This window comes from Thermobia domestica, chromosome 14 (genome assembly GCF_964235325.1).
Source record: "Thermobia domestica chromosome 14, izTheDome1.hap1.1, whole genome shotgun sequence".
Lineage (NCBI taxonomy): Eukaryota > Metazoa > Arthropoda > Insecta > Zygentoma > Lepismatidae > Thermobia > Thermobia domestica.
Window position 1 is genome coordinate 3,754,359 of NC_137467.1, and position 19,226 is coordinate 3,773,584.

Consider the following 19,226-nt stretch of genomic DNA (forward strand, 5'->3'; position numbering starts at 1 on the left):
CTCGTTGACGCTCGCTCAGTTATGTTTCGTAACGTAAATAAATCACTTCTTATGCATTATATATTACTAGAAGGATAAATGAGTATTATTTTTATCTTATTTTAATAATAAAAGTGTTATGAAAATTAAAAAAAAACTTATATGGGGTGGGGTTTGAACCAACGCAAAAAGTGATTTTCGTTACTAGCCTGTTGTGCTAGCACGCTCTGCGACGGGGACCGACAACAGAAGGCGTTTGATTTCTGCTATATATACGCTACGTGGTGAGAAACAGATAACTTCAACCAACCAGAACTGCGTATTTAGCTCATATGACTGGAGTTGAGCGCGATTTAAAAATATGAGATCGGACTCACTAGAGTGGTCTAAGAAAATGTCCTCACAGGTCCGATCTGATCCACGATTTCTAATTCGTCGAGTTATCGTTAGAGTACTTGTAAAGTGCTGTCTCTAGTGTTAATGCACTGTAGTGTCTCTATCACGCACAATATAGAAGAGATTTAAGCTGTAGATTTTGTTGTTAGATGTTGCTGACTAATGCTGCTAAAGGCGCTGAATAAGCAGTGCAATGCACGTCTTCGAATCGCTTGAACCAATTTTCAGCCGTCCTAAGAAACATCGTTTCTTCTCCATACACTTCACAAAGGACACCATTCAAAAACCATTGCATTTCCTCGTCTGTCCGATTTGCGTGATTTTTGGATATGTTGTAGCTGAGGACCCCCTGGTCAATTCTTATATGGGGCCAACTCCCTATTACCAACCTGTGACCTGCAGAGGTCACCAAAGTTCACACAACGAGTTTTTCGGAACTGTCGCTAACTTGGCATACAAAATGCAGTAGTGATGTAATCAAAGATCACAAATCGAAACATGTTATGGGAGACATCAGTCTTATCGTAGCCCGGACCCCCTCTTCCCACGCTGCTTCAGTACTTTCCACACCTCTGGCCTCCAAGCCAGTAGATGACTTTCTCCTTCCGGTATTTGGGAAAAAAGGAACGACGACTCTGTTCTCTCGACACATTTGTTAACTAGGGCATCGGTTGGCCTGCCTTGTTACATGATGTAATGCCTTGATGATGCAGTACAACTATTGTTGATTCAAGGAACGTTCAGTACCTCATGTAAACAAATACACGTGATGATTGTTTCATTTTATTGGTTAAGAGTCTAGAAACATTAATGCGTAAGAAGCAAATAATTCATTGTTACGTAAGCTGTTTTTCAATATCTTTGTTGCTTATAAGGCTCATCACCAGAAATTCAATTTCTTTACAATTAAATAACAGGAACAATACTGTATCTAAGAACTAAATTGAATTTTTTTAATGCAACAAAAGAGAATACGGATGCGTAGAAAGTGGTTTTGACCCACCTTAAGCGCGAATCACAATTTACAATATGGCGGCGTTGCGGATATATGTAAAACACAGACATGTATAAAAGCACGTGCTTCTCGAAAGAAGCGCTGACCGACAGCCAATCATCCGATGACTGGCGGAGTAATACCATTCTGCAATGTTTACATCAGGATCAGAAGGTTCGTTGAATGAACTTTAGTCGTCAGGTTCAAACTCTAAACCTTCAAAATCTGAACTTTCAACCTTGCCTGCTTTAGAAATAACGGATAAGTCACGTTCTGCAGCATCAAGGAACGTAGACAGAGGTCTGTTGCTAGGATAGCGAATACATGATACATATCTAGCATAGCCCATGTACCACAGCACATTAGCAACGTGTGCGCAGCAACCAATAGTTCTGGCTCCGCTTTTGCACTGCAGTGCCAACCTAATATTTGATCTTTGAATAATTCCTCGGTGTCGTCTTCGGGGTGCATATAGCTGTGTTATTTAAATGCAATCCAAAGTTGATGTTTGACGGGACCTGCACGCAGAATACCAGCCTCCTCTAATTGAACCTCAAACGTATATTGCGCGTTATAACCCTACGTTTTACCTTTTCTTTAAGTGCAACCGCTCTCGTGCCCTTTGGCGACCTCAGAAAATCACATGGTTAGTTACATGGACAATCCTCATTTGCCGTAGCCCAGTATAAGAAACAAAAAAAATCTGTGTGATAAATTTTAACAGGTTCTGCCAACACTCGTTGTGAGACCTTTCGTGACCTCTGGAGGTCACAGGGAATTGGCTTCATATAAACAATTGCTTGAGGGGTCCTCAGCTACAACATATTCAAAAGTCACCCAAATCGGACAGACGAGGAAACGCAATGATTTTGTATGGTGTCCTTTCTCGACCAGCCTCTGTGGCTCTGGCACCTCGATTAAACGCTAAAAAGCAGGTGTCGAAAATGCTCTTTTTTGTTGACTTGAGACTCCATTTTAATGACCTAAAAAGAACAAAAAGTATATCAACATTAAATAAATCTAAGCACATTATTTTATAGTGTACATAATTCTCTATCGAATACCATGAAACGCATTGCAAAGCATGCTATTTTTCACACATAATTTTCAGTTAAAAAAGAAAAACGCCAGGACTTAAGAGCAAGCCCTTGAACACAATCTTGCCCACAACAAACTAATAATCTGCGGGGGAACCAGGGACCCTTCGCACTAGTCTTGAATCCTCTAGCATTCAACTAGCTTGCTCCAAACAATTAACAAATTTTGAGACTTATAAATACTTGAAATTCCATCAGTATTTTCATTTAACAAATAAATGAGGTAAATTTGAATTAAAAACCAATAAAACCGGTACTTTGTACTTTGTACTTTGTAGTAGGCGCATAGCAACAATAGCCAACTATTGTGTTGTATATTAAAACTCTACCTACATTCATATGCACATACTTTGATATTTTCACATGCCTCTCCATTTAGCAATTAAATTGGAAATAACTTTGAGTGCTTTAGGAACAATTTGGAGATGAACAAGTCTTCTTTGATGTATTCTAAGCAAATACCTTATGGGATTTATTTCTTAGAAAATGTCTCAGTGGTTTCATAACGTTCTCTGAGTTTTTTTTTTTTTTTTTTTTTTTTTAAAGTACCATCTCAAAGACATTTCCAAGAAAATGTCATAATTTTCTAAAATATCTCAAAGCATTCCAAGTTCAGCCGTAATTTCTATTAACACGTTTCCGTTCCCGCTTTCACTAATATATTTCATGTAAGAACAGAAACTGACTTTAGCGTGTATTCACAGTTTTCGAGGAAATCTTGCGCCAAGTGCTGTCATACTTGTATTAAGTGAAGAAATTAGTGTAATTGAATAGTTGAACTATTCTGCCGTCCTAAGCGAAAATACCTTAACTCCATTTTCGAAAATCGATATATTTGTATGGGAATGTTCGTAGTACAATTCTGCATCTATCTAAAGTGAAATTGACGTGGTTTGACCAATAGGTAGGGGTTGATAAGGTCATGAGTGGTTACCTTATGTTCATAACTGTAACTGAAAGTAAGCAAAAAGACCTTAAGTGGCAATTTATAAGCAAAAATATTTAACTGTATTACAACACAAATTTTAGATCGTGAAAATATATTTAATAAAGTTTTACTGAAATATAACAAATTTGAACGTACAGCCTAAGCCAAAACGCGTTTTGCTTATTTTCTCCAAAGTATGTGAAATTGAGATAAGGCCTTTTCGCTTAGCAAGGCAGTATTGCATTAAGTGGATTTTAAATATTAGAAATGAGTATCATTTTGATTTTTACAATTCATCACTAGTTCATATGTCTATTTGCTTTTCGTTTGCGTTCGTAGTAGATAGGGATGGGCACGAGCGAGTGCGAGCGAATTTTCATTGAAACTCGACTCGACTCGAAATAGGCATCTTTGAGCTCGACTCGAGAACTCGGCTCGAAAAATATCTTCCAACTCGACTCGAATTTGACTCGAGTTTCGAGCCGAGTCGAGCGAAAACAAGGCGAATCGAGCCAAATGCTGTGTGTAGTTTCAAGTACGTTCTTCAAGTATCATATATACAATATAATTATTATCAATGATATTACAATACTACAACTTATTATTATTATTGTTATAACAACACCGTATGTGAACATGAAAGATAGGCGGTTTGGATCTGAATACTAAAAACTAATTGAGTGCTGACATCGGTAGTCGGGAAATCTAGGAGGCAAGGACATCGTTCACAAGGTTCTTTGTTTGAGTTCCGGAGGAGCTAGAGGTCTGCACGGGCCTCAAATTTTAGCCCGGGCCCGTCTCGGCCCGTGAATTTATAATGTGAAACCCAACCCGAGTCCGAAATGTGTTTTAGCTTTCAGGTCCGAGCCCGGCCCGAACTAGTGTGATAATCAAATTAGCCCAATTAGAGAAATTTAATAATTAACGCAAAATTATATTTTTATTTACAACAATTAGAGGTTTAATTTTGAACTTGTGCTTTAAAAGTTCTGCAGAAAGAACGGCCCAATAAATATCGCTGTACAGTGTATTTACAGAGTTAGGCCCGAGAAATATGGTTGTAGTGTTTAGTATTTTGTAAAGATCAGTTGAATTATTTTGTATGCATAAAAAAAGAAAAACAGAGAATTGAATTGGTGCTATTATGTTGTAGTTGGATACAGTGAATGTGAAAAGCTAGTCCAATAAGTCAGTTGGAGAGGGACGATCCTAGTCGTCCGAGACGTCCGTGCGACATTGTAACAATTGTAATAGCTAACGCCAAAATATAATTATTCAATATATTAATGAGCAATAATTTAACATACAAACATATTAACTCGTCCATCCGAGCTTTTATTATAGTGTGCTATCGAAAGAGATTTATATAAAAGGAGTTTAGTGGAGTCAGATTACAGAGGACATTATCCTTTCGATAAAGAAGAAAAAAGAACATTGCATGGTTGTATTTTTAAAAAATGTACTGTCCGAACCCGGCCTGGGCTCGAAGTGATATATGCTTTGTAGGCTCGAGTCCAGCCCGCGGGCCTAGTCGGGCTTCGGCCCGAGCCCCGAGCTAAAAATTCTTGAAAGTTAGAAAGCGCCGGCCAAACATGTTCAAAACTGCTCGGCCTGGTTTTATGGTTGTCAACGGCTAGAGCGGCTCGGCTTATAGCTCATTCACTATCAAGCCGAGCCAAGAGACCACCCAACCGAGCCGGTTCGAGCCGAAACAAAACGAGCTGATGGCTCACCCCAACTGAGCCAGCTCGCACTGATGACTCACCTGAGCCAAGTCGGTGCCTTATTTCAACCGAGCCGGCTCAAGCTGTTCGCTTACTGAACGGAGTTTTAGCTCGACTCCTGCCCATCCCTAGTAGTAGAGAGCCTTGCAACGACTGCATTTTTTCACAACTAGTAAATACATTTTTTAAAAAGGTTTTTGGAAGTCTATGAAAATCAGAATTTCGCGTACAAGTAGGGCTGCCAACTCCGAAAAATAAAATTATCGACACCCGCTTATAATTCTCAAAACAGATGCAGAATAATCGTATTTTAAACCTTGTAGTATATTATAGAACCTCTTCTCTTTGAAGAAGTAGGTAGAGCAAGGTTGAGTAAATCAGAGTCCGTAATCGACTCCCACTACCGGTTTATTATATAAAAAAAAGTCTAATACAACAACAGTATTTTACAGAAATATTACAACACAAATTTCACTTATGCGAGGTAGGAACAAGGAGCACAAGACCTTGCAGCCTTGAGGCAGGATCTCTGCAGAGCTTCATGCATACTAAGTACAATGATGTAGAAAACCCCAATGCTCCGAAGCAAGCAGTGAGGGGGTTAAGAGTTACAGAGCCCCAAAGCAACTGAGGTTGAGATCCCGCCAAAGTTCCAAGGAAGCTAAGCCAGGTGGAAGGGAAACCTAGAGTCCCGCATCAGACTAGAGGATTTGAGGTTGGGTTTCTCCTAGAGTTCCAGGCAAGCAAGAGAAGGGACGACCAATCGAAAGCTGGTAACGGTCTGCTGGTTGCTGTCCAATATATAGGCGTCTCAAAGTGGCGGTGACGCTGCTGATCCCATGTCGTCATGTGACTTGTAGGTTGTGCTGCTGGTCCGTCTTGTGCTTCTTGTAATCCAACGTGGGGTGTACTACTCCAATGTAAATACATGTGGTTGATGTTTACGTGTGATTGTTTATAAACAGAAGCAAGTGGTACGTTACAATATACTTGAGCCTGACAAAAATACAGCTCCGCCGATAAAATACCAATCAGTTGATGAGGCTAGAATTCCAGGCTAAAGAGCTTGGTATACTCTATGGAAATCTACAGTACAGTCACAGTTGTAAATTGTGTTTCACTGAAATATCAAAAATAATTAGTAGATTAAAAACCACAAAGGTGAGTGACGAGAGTAGATTATTCCTATCATTTGAATATTGATGACTAATAAAAGCGTATTTTTTAAATATCGCAAGAGTAATATTAACTTATGATTTGGAGAGAAAAAGCGGGACATGAAGAGCATCAAACAATTTTCGGGGCAGCAAATTATGTACACTCATGTCCTAAATTATTGTCGCATGTCTATAGATATGTTGTTCTACGTATATAATTTGATAACGAATTCGCCCGGTATTTCCTATAACGTTAGTATTAGTGCTGTCGAATTTTTGTGACATTTGCGGTTTTCGGTTGTATTGATGTTCTGCTCTGGCCAGCCGGTAGCAGTTCCCGATGCACGATGTCGCGAGCAGTCCACCAAACACGCAGGAGGACTTTCTGCTGCATTGCTGTTTTCAGCTGTTTTGAAACCGGTTAATGGGATTTTAACTAGTGGTGGGCACAAAAACCGGGTTTTCGGTTTTCGGTTTTTAGGAAAACCGAAACCGGATTTTGAAAATTTTCTAAAAACCGGTTTCGGTTTTTCACCGGAACCGGTTTCGTTTTTCTTCAAAACCGGTTCGGTTTTTCGCCGAAACCGGTTATCGGTTTTATCCAAAACCGGTTCGGTTTTTTACCTGGTCCGCTTTCGGTTTTCTTCAAAACCGATTCCGTTTTTTTTTCAAAATTTGTTCTATTTCGGACCAGAATGGTGTTTCGTTGTTCTCCGGAAACCGAATCCATTTCCACAGAAATAGTTTTATGTGTTTTCGAATATTTTTCACCGAAACCAGTTTCGGTGAAAACCGAAACCGGTTTCGGTGAAAAACCGAACCGGTTTTGGAGAAAACCGAACCGGGTTTGGAGAAAACCGAAACCGGTTTCGGTGAAAAACCGAATCCGTTTTGGAGAAAACCGAAATGCCGGTTTTTCGGGTTTCGGTTTTTATAAAAACCGCTTTTCGGTATTTATAAAAACCGGTTTTGCCCATCCCTAATTTTAACCAATGACGATGACACCGTGGAGCTTCGTACAAGGCCCACTTCTCATCACATGTCAACATCCTGTCCAGAAATGGCTCCTTCCTCAGACGAGACAGCAAAGAAATACATGTGTCTGCTCGCGTAGCCTTCTGGCCCGAAGTCAAATCATGTGGAACACGTAGACCCAACTTCTAGTGCTTCTCAAGTTGATGGAGGTGCTGCGGAATGGTTTCTCCACTCACATTGAATGTGAGCCACAGTTCCTCACATGTCTGTCCACTGTTCGCCTCAATTGCTACCTGAAGATCTTCATTTTGTACATGTGTTGGTCTTCCGGCACGTGATGAGTCTTTCGTGAGTGTTTCGTCACCATCCTTAAACTTGCTAAACCACCCTTGCACTGTCTGCATAATCACGACATCCTCACGAAAGGCCTGAGATATCTTCTGCCTCGCTGCAGTGGCATTTGACCCAAGTTTGAACTCGTACAGTATACACGCCCTTATGACGCTCTGTGGAGGTTCCATATTCACTCTGTCTTTACACAAGTTCACGCTGTAACTGAACTACCACAACCAGGTAGAATATTGGAGATACCCACACCAACAACTGACCTTCGCCTTATCTCAATTTGCATTCAACTCACGGTGTGAGGGCCAGTTGAACACACACCTCCACGAAAAGCGACAGAACTTTCTTGGTTACCTTTATATATCTCACAGAACATAATATCTTTCGTATAGAAAATATTGTATTTTTTTCATATAGATATATAACGTCTATATTAAACTTTAAGTTTTAATATCTCGAGTTCAGGAAGTCGGAATGTCAAAACTCCTTCAGATTCGTGTTCCTCGTGATCTAGTTTACAAAATATATAAAAAAATCAGCTGGGGTCCAATTTGCTTCCGTGGTCACTCTATGATCGAATATCTCCAGTTCGGAAATTCGGAATGTCAAAATTAATTCAGATTCGTGTTCCTCGTTGTCTAACTTAGAAAATATATAAAATTCAGGTGGGGTCCAGTTTGTTTTCCCTGCAGCCTACGAAACTGAGTTTTTCAGAGTTTACATTTTGCTTCAAATTGAGTTCTGCCCTGGCTAACAAACGTAAATTCTTTGCTGTTTTCTCGTCGTTACTTGATATTAGTGTTGTCGAACTTTTGTGACATTTGCGGTTTTCGGTTTTTGACAAAAAACGGTTTTCTGAAAACCAAAAACCGCAAATGCGGTTTTCAAAACCGACATTTCGGTTTTATGAAGTTTCACTTTTTTCAAAAAACGGTTTTCGGTTTTTCAAAAATCGATTTCGACAGCACTAGTTAGTATGTGTATAATCGGCAAAGACATGTATGTGGAAAATTTCATGTCAAAAGAGCAGTAAATAAAAACTATAAAACGAAAATAAAACTTTCTTGTCCATTTAGCAACATTTTGTTTTATTCATTCAAATTTTCATATTTATAATTCTTTACCTATGAAATTTACCACAAATATACATTTTCCGATTATACACATAGTATCAGTATTAAAAGTAGCCTACAAAATCACTATCAAATTGTATTGTTACAAGAAGACAGTTATAGATACGCGACAATCATTTTGGACATGAGTGTACCTCCGGGGTTGCCCTGGCTAAACCAGGAAGCGGGGCATAAGTGTAGGGACCTATTTTTGTTTAAACTGATGCTGTGATCGCATCCACTCTACGGAAAACTACAAGGCGTGAAGAATCCCTCTCGGTAAAGTATCAAGCCACTACGTTGAATCCAGTTTCTTAACCATAAGAAGTTATGATAATAATTATAGAAAACCTGACCCGGAATTTCACCTGTTACTGTGACCTGTTAATTTGATGTTACTCTGACTTCTAACGCAGAACGGTGTCACTTGAGATTGTCTTATTACATTATATATGTTAAATAAATTATAGGTCATACTTTTCTGAATCGAGGAGGATGCAAGTTACTACTATTATTTGACGTGAACGAAAATTTCTTAAATAATTTGTTCTAAAAGTGACATCGGATATGAAGTAGTTTTGGTGCACTTTACTTAAAAATTTTGGAAAAACCTATTAAATAACAGCTCATTAACATATTATGCATACTGTGTTTTATCATTTAAGTCTATTTCTTCGCTGAATTCCCACTTAAGTATTAACTTATAGTGTTATATTTATATAATATTCTCTCTTACCTCGTTTCCTCCTAACGTGTTCGGAAAGTCGTGGGTGACATCATGAACGTGTTTCTGAATGCGGAAATTTTATTCATGCGTTAGTCACAGTTTAGTACGAAGCTAATCACACGTAAGAACGGCTCTGAAATTATTTCCCTCCATATTATTAAGACACAATAAGGCTGTAGGGGATATTGAAAATGAAAAGCATGTTTCAAATAATTATTAATGATAGCAATTGGGATGTTGGTAGAGATAAAGATGGTAGGGCTGGGGATAGGTTGTTGTTCCATGATCCTCCTTCTGCCTGGTGCTATAGAACGATTTTGACGAAGTCCAAAAGTGTCGAACAGCTAGGCGTTACCTTTGAAAGTACTTCCAAAGGCCATCATCCAAGCAGAATGACCAAAGACAAATGACCAAGAAATGACCAACATCATGCTCTCTCAATTGCTGTTGACCTGACTGTCCCTCTAACGTCATACGCGTAAAGACAGAAGAAACACCATGTGGACCTAAGTCAGACAGAGGTGATGAATTACTCCAAATCGAAGCAGACAAAGTCCTTATTTTATCCTTCGGCTGACCCAACACAAAGCGGCCAGGCTTAGGAAGCAACCTGCTGGCCTTGGTAGATGTTACATTCCAAAATTCAGGAAGATCTGCTCATGGACGTCAAAATTCTTGTTTACGACTGTCAATACTTTCTTGTTGCTGCGACATGTGACGGATGAATCATCGAAGAGGATATTGTCTGGATGTTGACATATGACTGCAAGGGCCAATAAGATACAAATGCACTGAGAAAGCGCCTGATCTCATTACACTTAAGGTTTAAAGTAGCACGTGAGACTTTGTAGACATGATGAAGCAAAGTGGAAGGTGAAGACAGGGGTTAAAGGTTAAAGAAATTGCTACCACAGTTTATTACAAAAAAAGATTTTCAAATAAAAGGTTTCTCTTGTAGATAAGCAGCAAGTAATGGATGGGAAATAAACTTATTCCTAGATGTTAATATTACTGTCAGGTAATGATGTCAAAGCGAATAACCGTTGATGTTGACCATCTAGGCCAGCGTTTCCCAACCGGTGTGCCGCGGCACACTGCTGTGCCGTGAATGGGCCACTGGTGTGCCGCGAGGAATCGAAACAAAATTATTAATTTTATAGCAATCAAATTGCAAAACCTAGGAAAAAAATGTATATTTCTACTTCACATTACTATGAACCTCTACTATGAATCTACAATTTTAAGTTTTATACCGGGTTACTGTTCTGTACATTTCTAATGTTGAAAAAAATGGTTATCATTGTTATGACCATTATTGCTTCTTTATTGTTGCAGACTATTTCGTAACTTGAAAATTAAAAGTATCATTCAATCCTTTCCACAAATTAACTACGTTTGTGTTTTGAAAGTAAGAGAGATTTGTTTGTTCGTTCGTTATATAGTGATCTTCCTTCTTAGTAAAAGTTTGGATACAGTTTTTAAAAAGAAGGCTTATTTTTAAAACCCTGAGTCCAATTTTTCATTGCAGTTGTTTTCTATTTCTTAAATTAGAATGAAAAATAAGCATAATGATTTACCAAGGGGGAAAAAACAGTGATAGAGCTTTCTTCTCTGTGAGAAGAAGATCAATAATCAGAGAGAAAAAAATACCACTGTGTTTTATATCTATATATATAAAAGAGAACGCACAAATCCTTTGTTCCCTCATCACGCTAATACGGCTGAACCAATTTCTTTCATTTTTGGGGGGTTATTAGGATTTGGACCCTAGATGGTTTTTATCATATCACTTTAATTTTTAATTACCAGTGTCTTGAGATAATTGACCATTCAAGTGTCCATAACGTACAAATCCTTTGTTAGTTCATCATAGGTAAAAATAAACGTATTTATATGCAACCCGCATGACCGTGTCACTCGGCGGGTTAACATAAATGACAGGCGATATAATGTTAACATTTACTGCAATCTACTATGGTTTTTATCATATCACTTGAAAGCGAAAAAGTAAAAATTATCTAAGTAACAAAGTTTATTGCGTTCCGGGGTGACCGCAGCGAAGCGGGGCGGGTTAACATAAATGAGAGGCGATATAATGTTAACATTTACTGCAATCTTGTATGGTTTTTATCATATCACTTGAAAGCGAAAAAGTAAAAATTATCTAAGTAACAACGTTTATTGCGTTCCGGGGTGACCGCAGCGAAGCGGGGTGAACGCTGCTAGTTTACAAATAATAATATCTATATAAGTGTGCCGCGAGAATCCAAGTAACACCCGTAGTGTGCCGCAAGTTGAAAAAGGTTGGGTAACGCTGATCTACGTGATTGCACTCGAACTCGGGAGATGCATGAAATTGCTTGGCTCTCGGTGCTAAACAACTTCTCTCTGAAGATGAATAAAGATGAGCAGGCCCCTTAATCACATCTCGTAACAATATGCATGTGTTGCATTCACAGGATATAAACTGTGCAGAATCACAGAATAAGTTCAATCAGTGTAAAGAAACTTCCCGATTATCTTGTTACTTCACGTATTAGACGTCGAAAAATACTTTTTAATATTTCATGTTAGTGTAGCTCTTTTTTCCATGTGTATAAATAGTTATAACTTGATTTCTTTTCTATAGGCTTTCCCATTGAAATCTTTCAAGCCTAAGGTACAAATCCGATATATTGTACCAACTCGTTGCCTGCCCCGAAAAGTGGCCGTCGAGCGAAAGAAGCGATTGAATGAAACTTACTACATCGAGGATCTGATCAAGAAACAAGGATTGGAACCTCAAGATATTATCCCTCCGAGACTGCTTGGATCTTCTATTACCCAGAATGATATCTTTGGACTCTTCCCAACGGTCAACTGGCTTCCGCTGGAGTTATTCGACAACGAAGAGTATGACTGCAGGTGAATCACATTTCTTTCTTATGATAAATAACACAGCTTCCTTCCAATCTATACAGGGTGTTAATGAACTATACGGATAAACTGTAAGAGGTGATTACTTACATCAAAATAAGAGAAAATGTTCATGTGGACCTATGGGGAAAAGTTTCAGAACTTCACTGTACAAAATCACGTAAAAGCCAAATTTCAATAGGCCCCATTTCGAATTCCAGAAACTGTGGATGGTGGTCCTTATCAGCTTAAAGGAAGTCATGCATACACAGTCCGTAAATGCACATTTTAATTATGTTCAATATGTATGCAGAGTATTTCCTGCAGAGTGAAATTCCCAGACTTGCCATCAACCCAGTTTTGAGATATGCTCTGACTTTCTGATTAGTCCAAAATAGGCAAATAATAAGTCTTGATAGCAGTGAACAGGAAACCCTTTGGCGCTATGTCGGGTGTGTTAAGGATCATCAGGAACACGGTCTCTTCGTACTCGGGGAAATGCATGCTGTGACATTTTCTTTCACGCTTATAAGTAAACAAAACGTGAAATATACCGTGACGAAATACATAGCATCACACGTTATTCTGAACACGAAAATACATACAGCTGCCGGTTCCTAACACTTCCGACTTCCCTCCGAAGCCACAGTTTCTGGAATTCAAAATAGGGTATCTTGGCTTTTTCGTGATTTTGAACGGCCCTAGATCTGAAACTATGCACTTTTCGCCATAGGTCCATATGAACTTTTTCTCTTATTTTGATGTGAGGAATGATTTCTTACAGTTTGTCGGTATAGTTTATTAACACCCTGTATATTAAAATGTTAGGTTTATATGTTTGTCCGTAATCCTTTCTTCAATGAGATCTCGAAAACAACAAGTGCTAGAAATGTGCCGTTTTCACTGGTCGATTCCAAATTTCGTGTACATTGTCCAATTGTCATTGAAATTTTCAAAACCCGTGTCGTTATTGTTCTTTTCGACATTTTAGGTGCCGTTTTGAGCCCATCCTAAGATTAACATTGCTGCAGGTCGAAACTACGGTGATAGGCAACCAGTAGATAAATTGCGTATGGCGGGTTAACGGACATTGCAGGCGTTTTGCTTAAATCTTAATGGTAAAACCTATTGCATGCTGGCAACTTCAAAGGCCTTAAGAGACACAGTGAGGGTACTCGGACGGATATAGGTTTATTAGAAAAAATATATTCACTTGATATCGTGTTACTTCTATACATTTGCTACAAACTTACTCCAATTATTATACATAGCAATTCATTTCCTTTGTGAGTCTCCTACCCTTTACTTGTGTGAGTAAAGAGACATGCACAGTGGAAAGGAGATTCATGGTCATAACAGAATGATGCACTAAGTAGACAGCGCATTTTCAGTTAGTCTACATATTAAAATGCTAGGTTTATAGGTCTCCAAAGAAAAGTTTAACTGTTTGTGGCCAATCCTTTCAAGAGTGAGTTCACGGTAACCATAGGCTCTAGGGCAGCGTTTCCCAACCGGTGTGCCGTGAATGGGCCGATGGTGTGCCGCGGGTAAATCGAAACAAAATTATTAATTCTATAGCAATTAAATTACAGGACATAAAGGAAAATCTATATTTGTATTTCACATTACTATGAACCTCTAATATGAATATACAATTTTAAGTTTCATACAGCGTTACTTTTCTGTACATTTTTAATATTCAAAATGGTATTTGTTATCATTGTTATGACGTTATGACCATTATTGCTTCTTTATTGTTGCAGATTATTTCGTAACTTCAAATTTTAAAATATTCAGTCCTTTCGACAAAACAAACATGCATGCGAATTACCTACATTTGTGTTTTAAAAGTAGAAGAGATTTGCTTGTTCGTTCGTTATTTAGTGATCTTCCTTGTTAGTGAAAGTTTGGATGCAGTTTTCAAAAAAGAAAGCGTATTTTCAAAAACCGAAGTCCAATATTTCATTGCAATCGTTTTCTCTTTTTAAATTAGAATGAAAAATAAGCATAATGATTTACCATGGTGGAAAACCAGTGATCGCGCTTTCTTCTCTGCTAGGAGATTAGTAATCACAGAAAAATACACCATGGTATTTTATATTTAAATATAATAAAATCTATAAGTGTGCCGCGAGAATTCAAGTTACACCCATAGTGTGCCGCAAGTTGAAAAAGGTTGGGAAACGATGCTCTAGGAAGTGACGTTTTCACTGATCGATTGCAAATTTTGTGTCGATTGTCCAGCTCTAATTGAATATTCTTTTAAAATGTGGCCGTTATTTCTTTATTACATTTTTAAGGGTACACTGGAAGCGTTAAATTTTTTTAAAAAAAGTAAAGCATTATATCCCACGAGTTATACATTCCAACACAACACTGTTGTATACAGGGGTTGTATCTCTTAGGAGTTTGTTTTTGACCAAATGATAATGAAAAACGAAGGAAACTATTTCTTCAGTCTAAGATGAATATTTATTGTTTGGAGTGCTTTGCCCAATGAACACCATATATCACTGACATTATAATTAATTGTGTGTGTAATGTATTTGCTTATTACATACTACATGCAAGAAGAAAGAAAACATCGATCACTCATGAAACTTCGACAGGAAGTAATCTCAATCTTGCAAACGGTGCGAGATATTGGAAAAAACTCCCCTTTATGATTGTTTTATCAAGACGTCTTTCATTTGAGTCTGTAAAGGGACAAGTACAGATGTGGTGAGGAATGACAAGGAGATTCATGCTCATATGTGAAAGATGTGCTGTGTAGAGAGCGCAGGTTCAGCTAGTTTTAATATAAATTTTAAGATTAGTTTTATTTTGTGGCATGAATGTTTAACTAAGGGACAAGTGTTCAACTGAGAAAAATGAAAAATAAAAATAAAATTAATTAGTTAGAATAACGAACAATGTTACTTTTGCCTAAATTTTCTTTAAGTTCTTCAAATACATTTGAAGAAATTAGAAGTAGTTACAAGTGGAATTGAAGTAGCTAAGATAATCAACCATCTTGAAATGCAGGACGAAATCCCCATATATTTCTTTGCTCCCGTAAGGCTATTGCTACAAAAGGTTATAATATTTTTTATAAAACATTATTATTTTGCTGTTCTATTCTTAGCTGACAGTAATTTCGTTCAACTACAGTCTTAACATATTTATGTTGTTACAGAACTCCTGAGGAATGGATAAGTCTGGCAGAAATCAATGGCGTTCGCCACTCAGTTCCAGCGAAGGCATTTGTTCCTTTGCGAGACGTAGAACCTGAGACTGCGTATCTATTGAACTTAGGAGAGACGACGCGACGAAAGCAAGAGATTCCTGTCTTTGGATGGAGCCATGCAGCCGTCATGGACTATGACCCAAACACAAAGCTCTACCACGTGGTTACGACCAAGAACAACTTGGAGCATTACTTGCCAAGGATTTACGTGTTATTCAGAGCAGAAGACCCTAGAGTGTTTGTTGAAAGATTGAGAGACGCTGTTAATCGCCGTAAGGAAGCAGAGAACGCCATTAGGTAAGGGACATAATTAATGAACGTACTTTAGAGCAAACACTATCAAAAGCAAGGGCGTCCATATTGTGGTTTCCAAGGGGGGAGGGGCAAGTATAAGCGACATTTCAAATATATGTTCAAATTTTGCTGTAACTATTGTAAACATTCTATTGGGTATTCGATATTCCGAAGTACGATTTTCTCTAGCGGGGCGAGCGTCCCACCTTGCCCCCCTGATGGGCGCCCTTGATTAAAAGTATTGTTGACCTGCTTCGTGGTTATATGATTACCGCACGCATCTTCGGCAGGTTAACCGGGTTCGATCCCTGAAGGGAGATAATATGGTTCGGATTCTTCTTAAGCTGTGTATCGAAGTCTCACATGTGCTCGCTGCTGAATGAGACGCTAAACTTCAAACTCTATTCAACTGAAAAGTGTCATTGCATTTTCATTCCACCAATTCTTCCATCCGTCTCCTATAATCGTGCGATGTTAAACTGCAAGATTTACTTAAGAACAGTCAAATAAGGAAGAATCAACAGTGGCGGAGGGTTATGTTAGAAGTCAAAAATCAAAATCATATTTATTTAAGCTAATAACATAATAAGGTAGATCCCAGTTCGCGCCGTGTGGAGTTTGTGGTGGACAAACACCGTGCTAGTGGGTTTTCTCGGGGTTCTCTTGTTTCCTCCCACTTTCTTCATTCCATCATTTCACTCATTTCTCATTATCACCGTCTCCTTTAGCCTAACCGGCATAACCGTGGGACGTTAAACTTAAAGATTTCATTTCATTTTTTCATAATAAGGTAGGTGTGCGCAATTTCGTCACGCTAAGCTTTGACTGATAACCATGAACACAGATGTGGAAAATATTGTAAAATTCTGCTAAAGCAGATAGAAAGTTGATCAATTACACACGAGAATCTATTTTCTCACAAAACCAGTTTTATTATAAAACTTCCTGTTATGAAACAGTATAATACAAAAATTTCACTAAATAAGTACAAAGTTCGCTATAGGGTAAGTAGGTATCCCAAGGTCTATTCAAACAAACGAAGGATTTCTGACAAAGCTCCACTGCAAGTTGAGTGAGGTGGAGTAAGATTCTCAGTTCTTTGTTGCGACGAAAGAGAGGTCGAAGTCCCGCAGAGGTCTCCTGCATACTAAGCGGGAAAAGAAATCACAAAGCTCCATTGAGAGTTGGGTGGTTTGTGGATAGGAATCTCTCAGAATGTCGCTGGAAGCTAACAGAGAGGTTAAGTTCCCAACAAATTTCCACTTTAAGCTGAGTGGAAGAAGAGATATTTAAGCTCCACGGCAAGCTAAGAGGTTTGGGTTAGGATAGGTTCTCTCAGAACTCCACTGCAAGCTAAGAGTGGAGAGTTGACCAGGCGAAACTGGTGTTAGTTGTGGTGATCCTCGGAATTTTTTAGACCCTCCTGAGTAGCAGTGGAGTTGGTGTTCCACAATTATCACGATGACGATGGTTCCTGTTGTCTGCTTCGTGTAGTAGCTTGTAGTAAATGCACCATGGTGTTGTTTACAAATAAAAGCACATGTTAATGTTTGTAAATAATACCATTGTGTGAGATATTACAATATAATGGTGGTACTGTATAGTTTGATATTTTTGATGTCTATAATAGAAGTGTTTGTTTCTTAGACTAGTAACTAACGCCAGTCGAACATGCAAAACAAGATTCTTGGAAATGACAAAATTGCTCGACACGGGTACAGGCAATTTCATCAATTCGCTACAATATTGCAGCGTGACAAGTAATGAACTATATGCAATAAAACGGAAGTTAGTAACAAACTACGTAGTACACAACTGTATTGCACATGTAAACGGCACTACAGACATTCGGATTATGGTTATGACATGTTCGATATGTATGCCATCTCTGGCGATGATGTGGTTCAGACGAACAGGGAAATTCTGCATCTCTCGCTGAAGTGTTGGAACATCGATGCTGTTGATAACCTTTTGAATGGCAGTTTTCAGCTCGGCAATTGTTTTGGTTCTATTCTTGTACACTTTATCCTTGCCCCACAAAAATGGGTCACAAGGCTTCAGATCCGCGGAATATGCCAGCCAAGCAAGTCCCCTTCCAGTGGCCTCTGGGTACTCCAGAGCCAGAACGCGGTCCCCAAAATACTTCTCCAGGACGTCAAACACTCTCATGGTCCGATCCTCATGCTCTGTCTTGCATGAACCACATCTTATAGAAATCAGGGTCACTTTGGATAATGCGTATGAAATCATTTTCCAAAACCCTCACGTATCATGCAGTAGTCACAGTGCCGTCAAGTAATATCGCACCGATTATTCCATGGCTGGGCATTGAACACCACACCGTCACTCGTTCAGGATTCCCATTGCGAAATGCGGACTCTCAGTCCCCCAAATGAGCCAATTTTGCTTATTGACGAACGCATCCAAATGAAAGTGGGTTTGGTCGTTAAACCAAACCATATTCACATCAAATTCCTGGTTGTCAATTCTCTGGACAATACTGTTGGCGAAAACCAACCGCTGTTCTATGGCCACGGGGCTTAGTGGCTGATGAATTTGAATTTTTTTATGGAAAGAGATGCAGGTCTTCAACAACAATTTGTCACAGGGTCTCCCGGTTGATTTCCACCTGTTGTGAAGCTCATCTGATCGATGTCCGTGGGCTGGTTTGAAACACAGCGCGTGTCTTCGCGATGTTTTCAGAATTTTTCACACTTGTTTGTCGATCCACATTGCCAACACTGTCATCACAGACACTACCTGTTCTATCAAACTTGCGAATCAAATTCTTAATTGTTAGCACACTTGGACCCGTTGTCTTTAACTTGTACTCGGTCGCAAAACTTCCGTTGTGCCCCAATCGAACTGTTATTACTCACATAATAGGCCTTCACAAATGGTATACGCTCCTGCACGCTGTACCGTGACATTTTCACTTGCAAATGACCGACATCAACGCTTTGCGTGCGCATGCTTATACGAATTCCTATTATGCCCTGTGCTCAGCCACGTAGTTGGACATCATCACGCGAACCGTTCAGAAATTATGACGGTTTTATTTCATATAGTTCATTAATTGTCACCCTGTATCTGCGAGCTGATCATTTAATTATCGACAGATAATGAAGTTTGCTGGAAAATTATTTTATGGTTCACATAATATTTGCACATGAACTTCACAGTCTGATAAATGAAGTGATATGAGTTCTTATTTCAACTTTCTTTTTCTTTTTTATTAATATAGACGAATTGATTATATCATAATTGATCATACTGTTACGTTTGACTCATTGCAACAAATATTAAACGCATAGACCATTGTAATTGTCTAGGCTGTTGTAATAATCCAAAAGTAAACGTAACTACATGCGTGTGAC

The 19,226-nt window shown here is 38.7% G+C and overlaps 1 protein-coding gene across 1 annotated transcript in view; it reads left to right on the plus strand.

Annotated features, from left to right (window-relative positions):
- LOC145670651 (dynein axonemal heavy chain 1-like) overlaps positions 1 to 19,226 on the plus strand; it is a gene marked incomplete at its 3' end in the record, with an annotated part of 1,762,390 nt that overhangs the window by 2,867 nt on the left and 1,740,297 nt on the right. Inside the window, 2 exon segments of the mRNA XM_081739441.1 lie at positions 12,064 to 12,338; positions 15,505 to 15,852. Coding sequence (XP_081595567.1) covers positions 12,064 to 12,338; positions 15,505 to 15,852 — 623 coding nt within the window.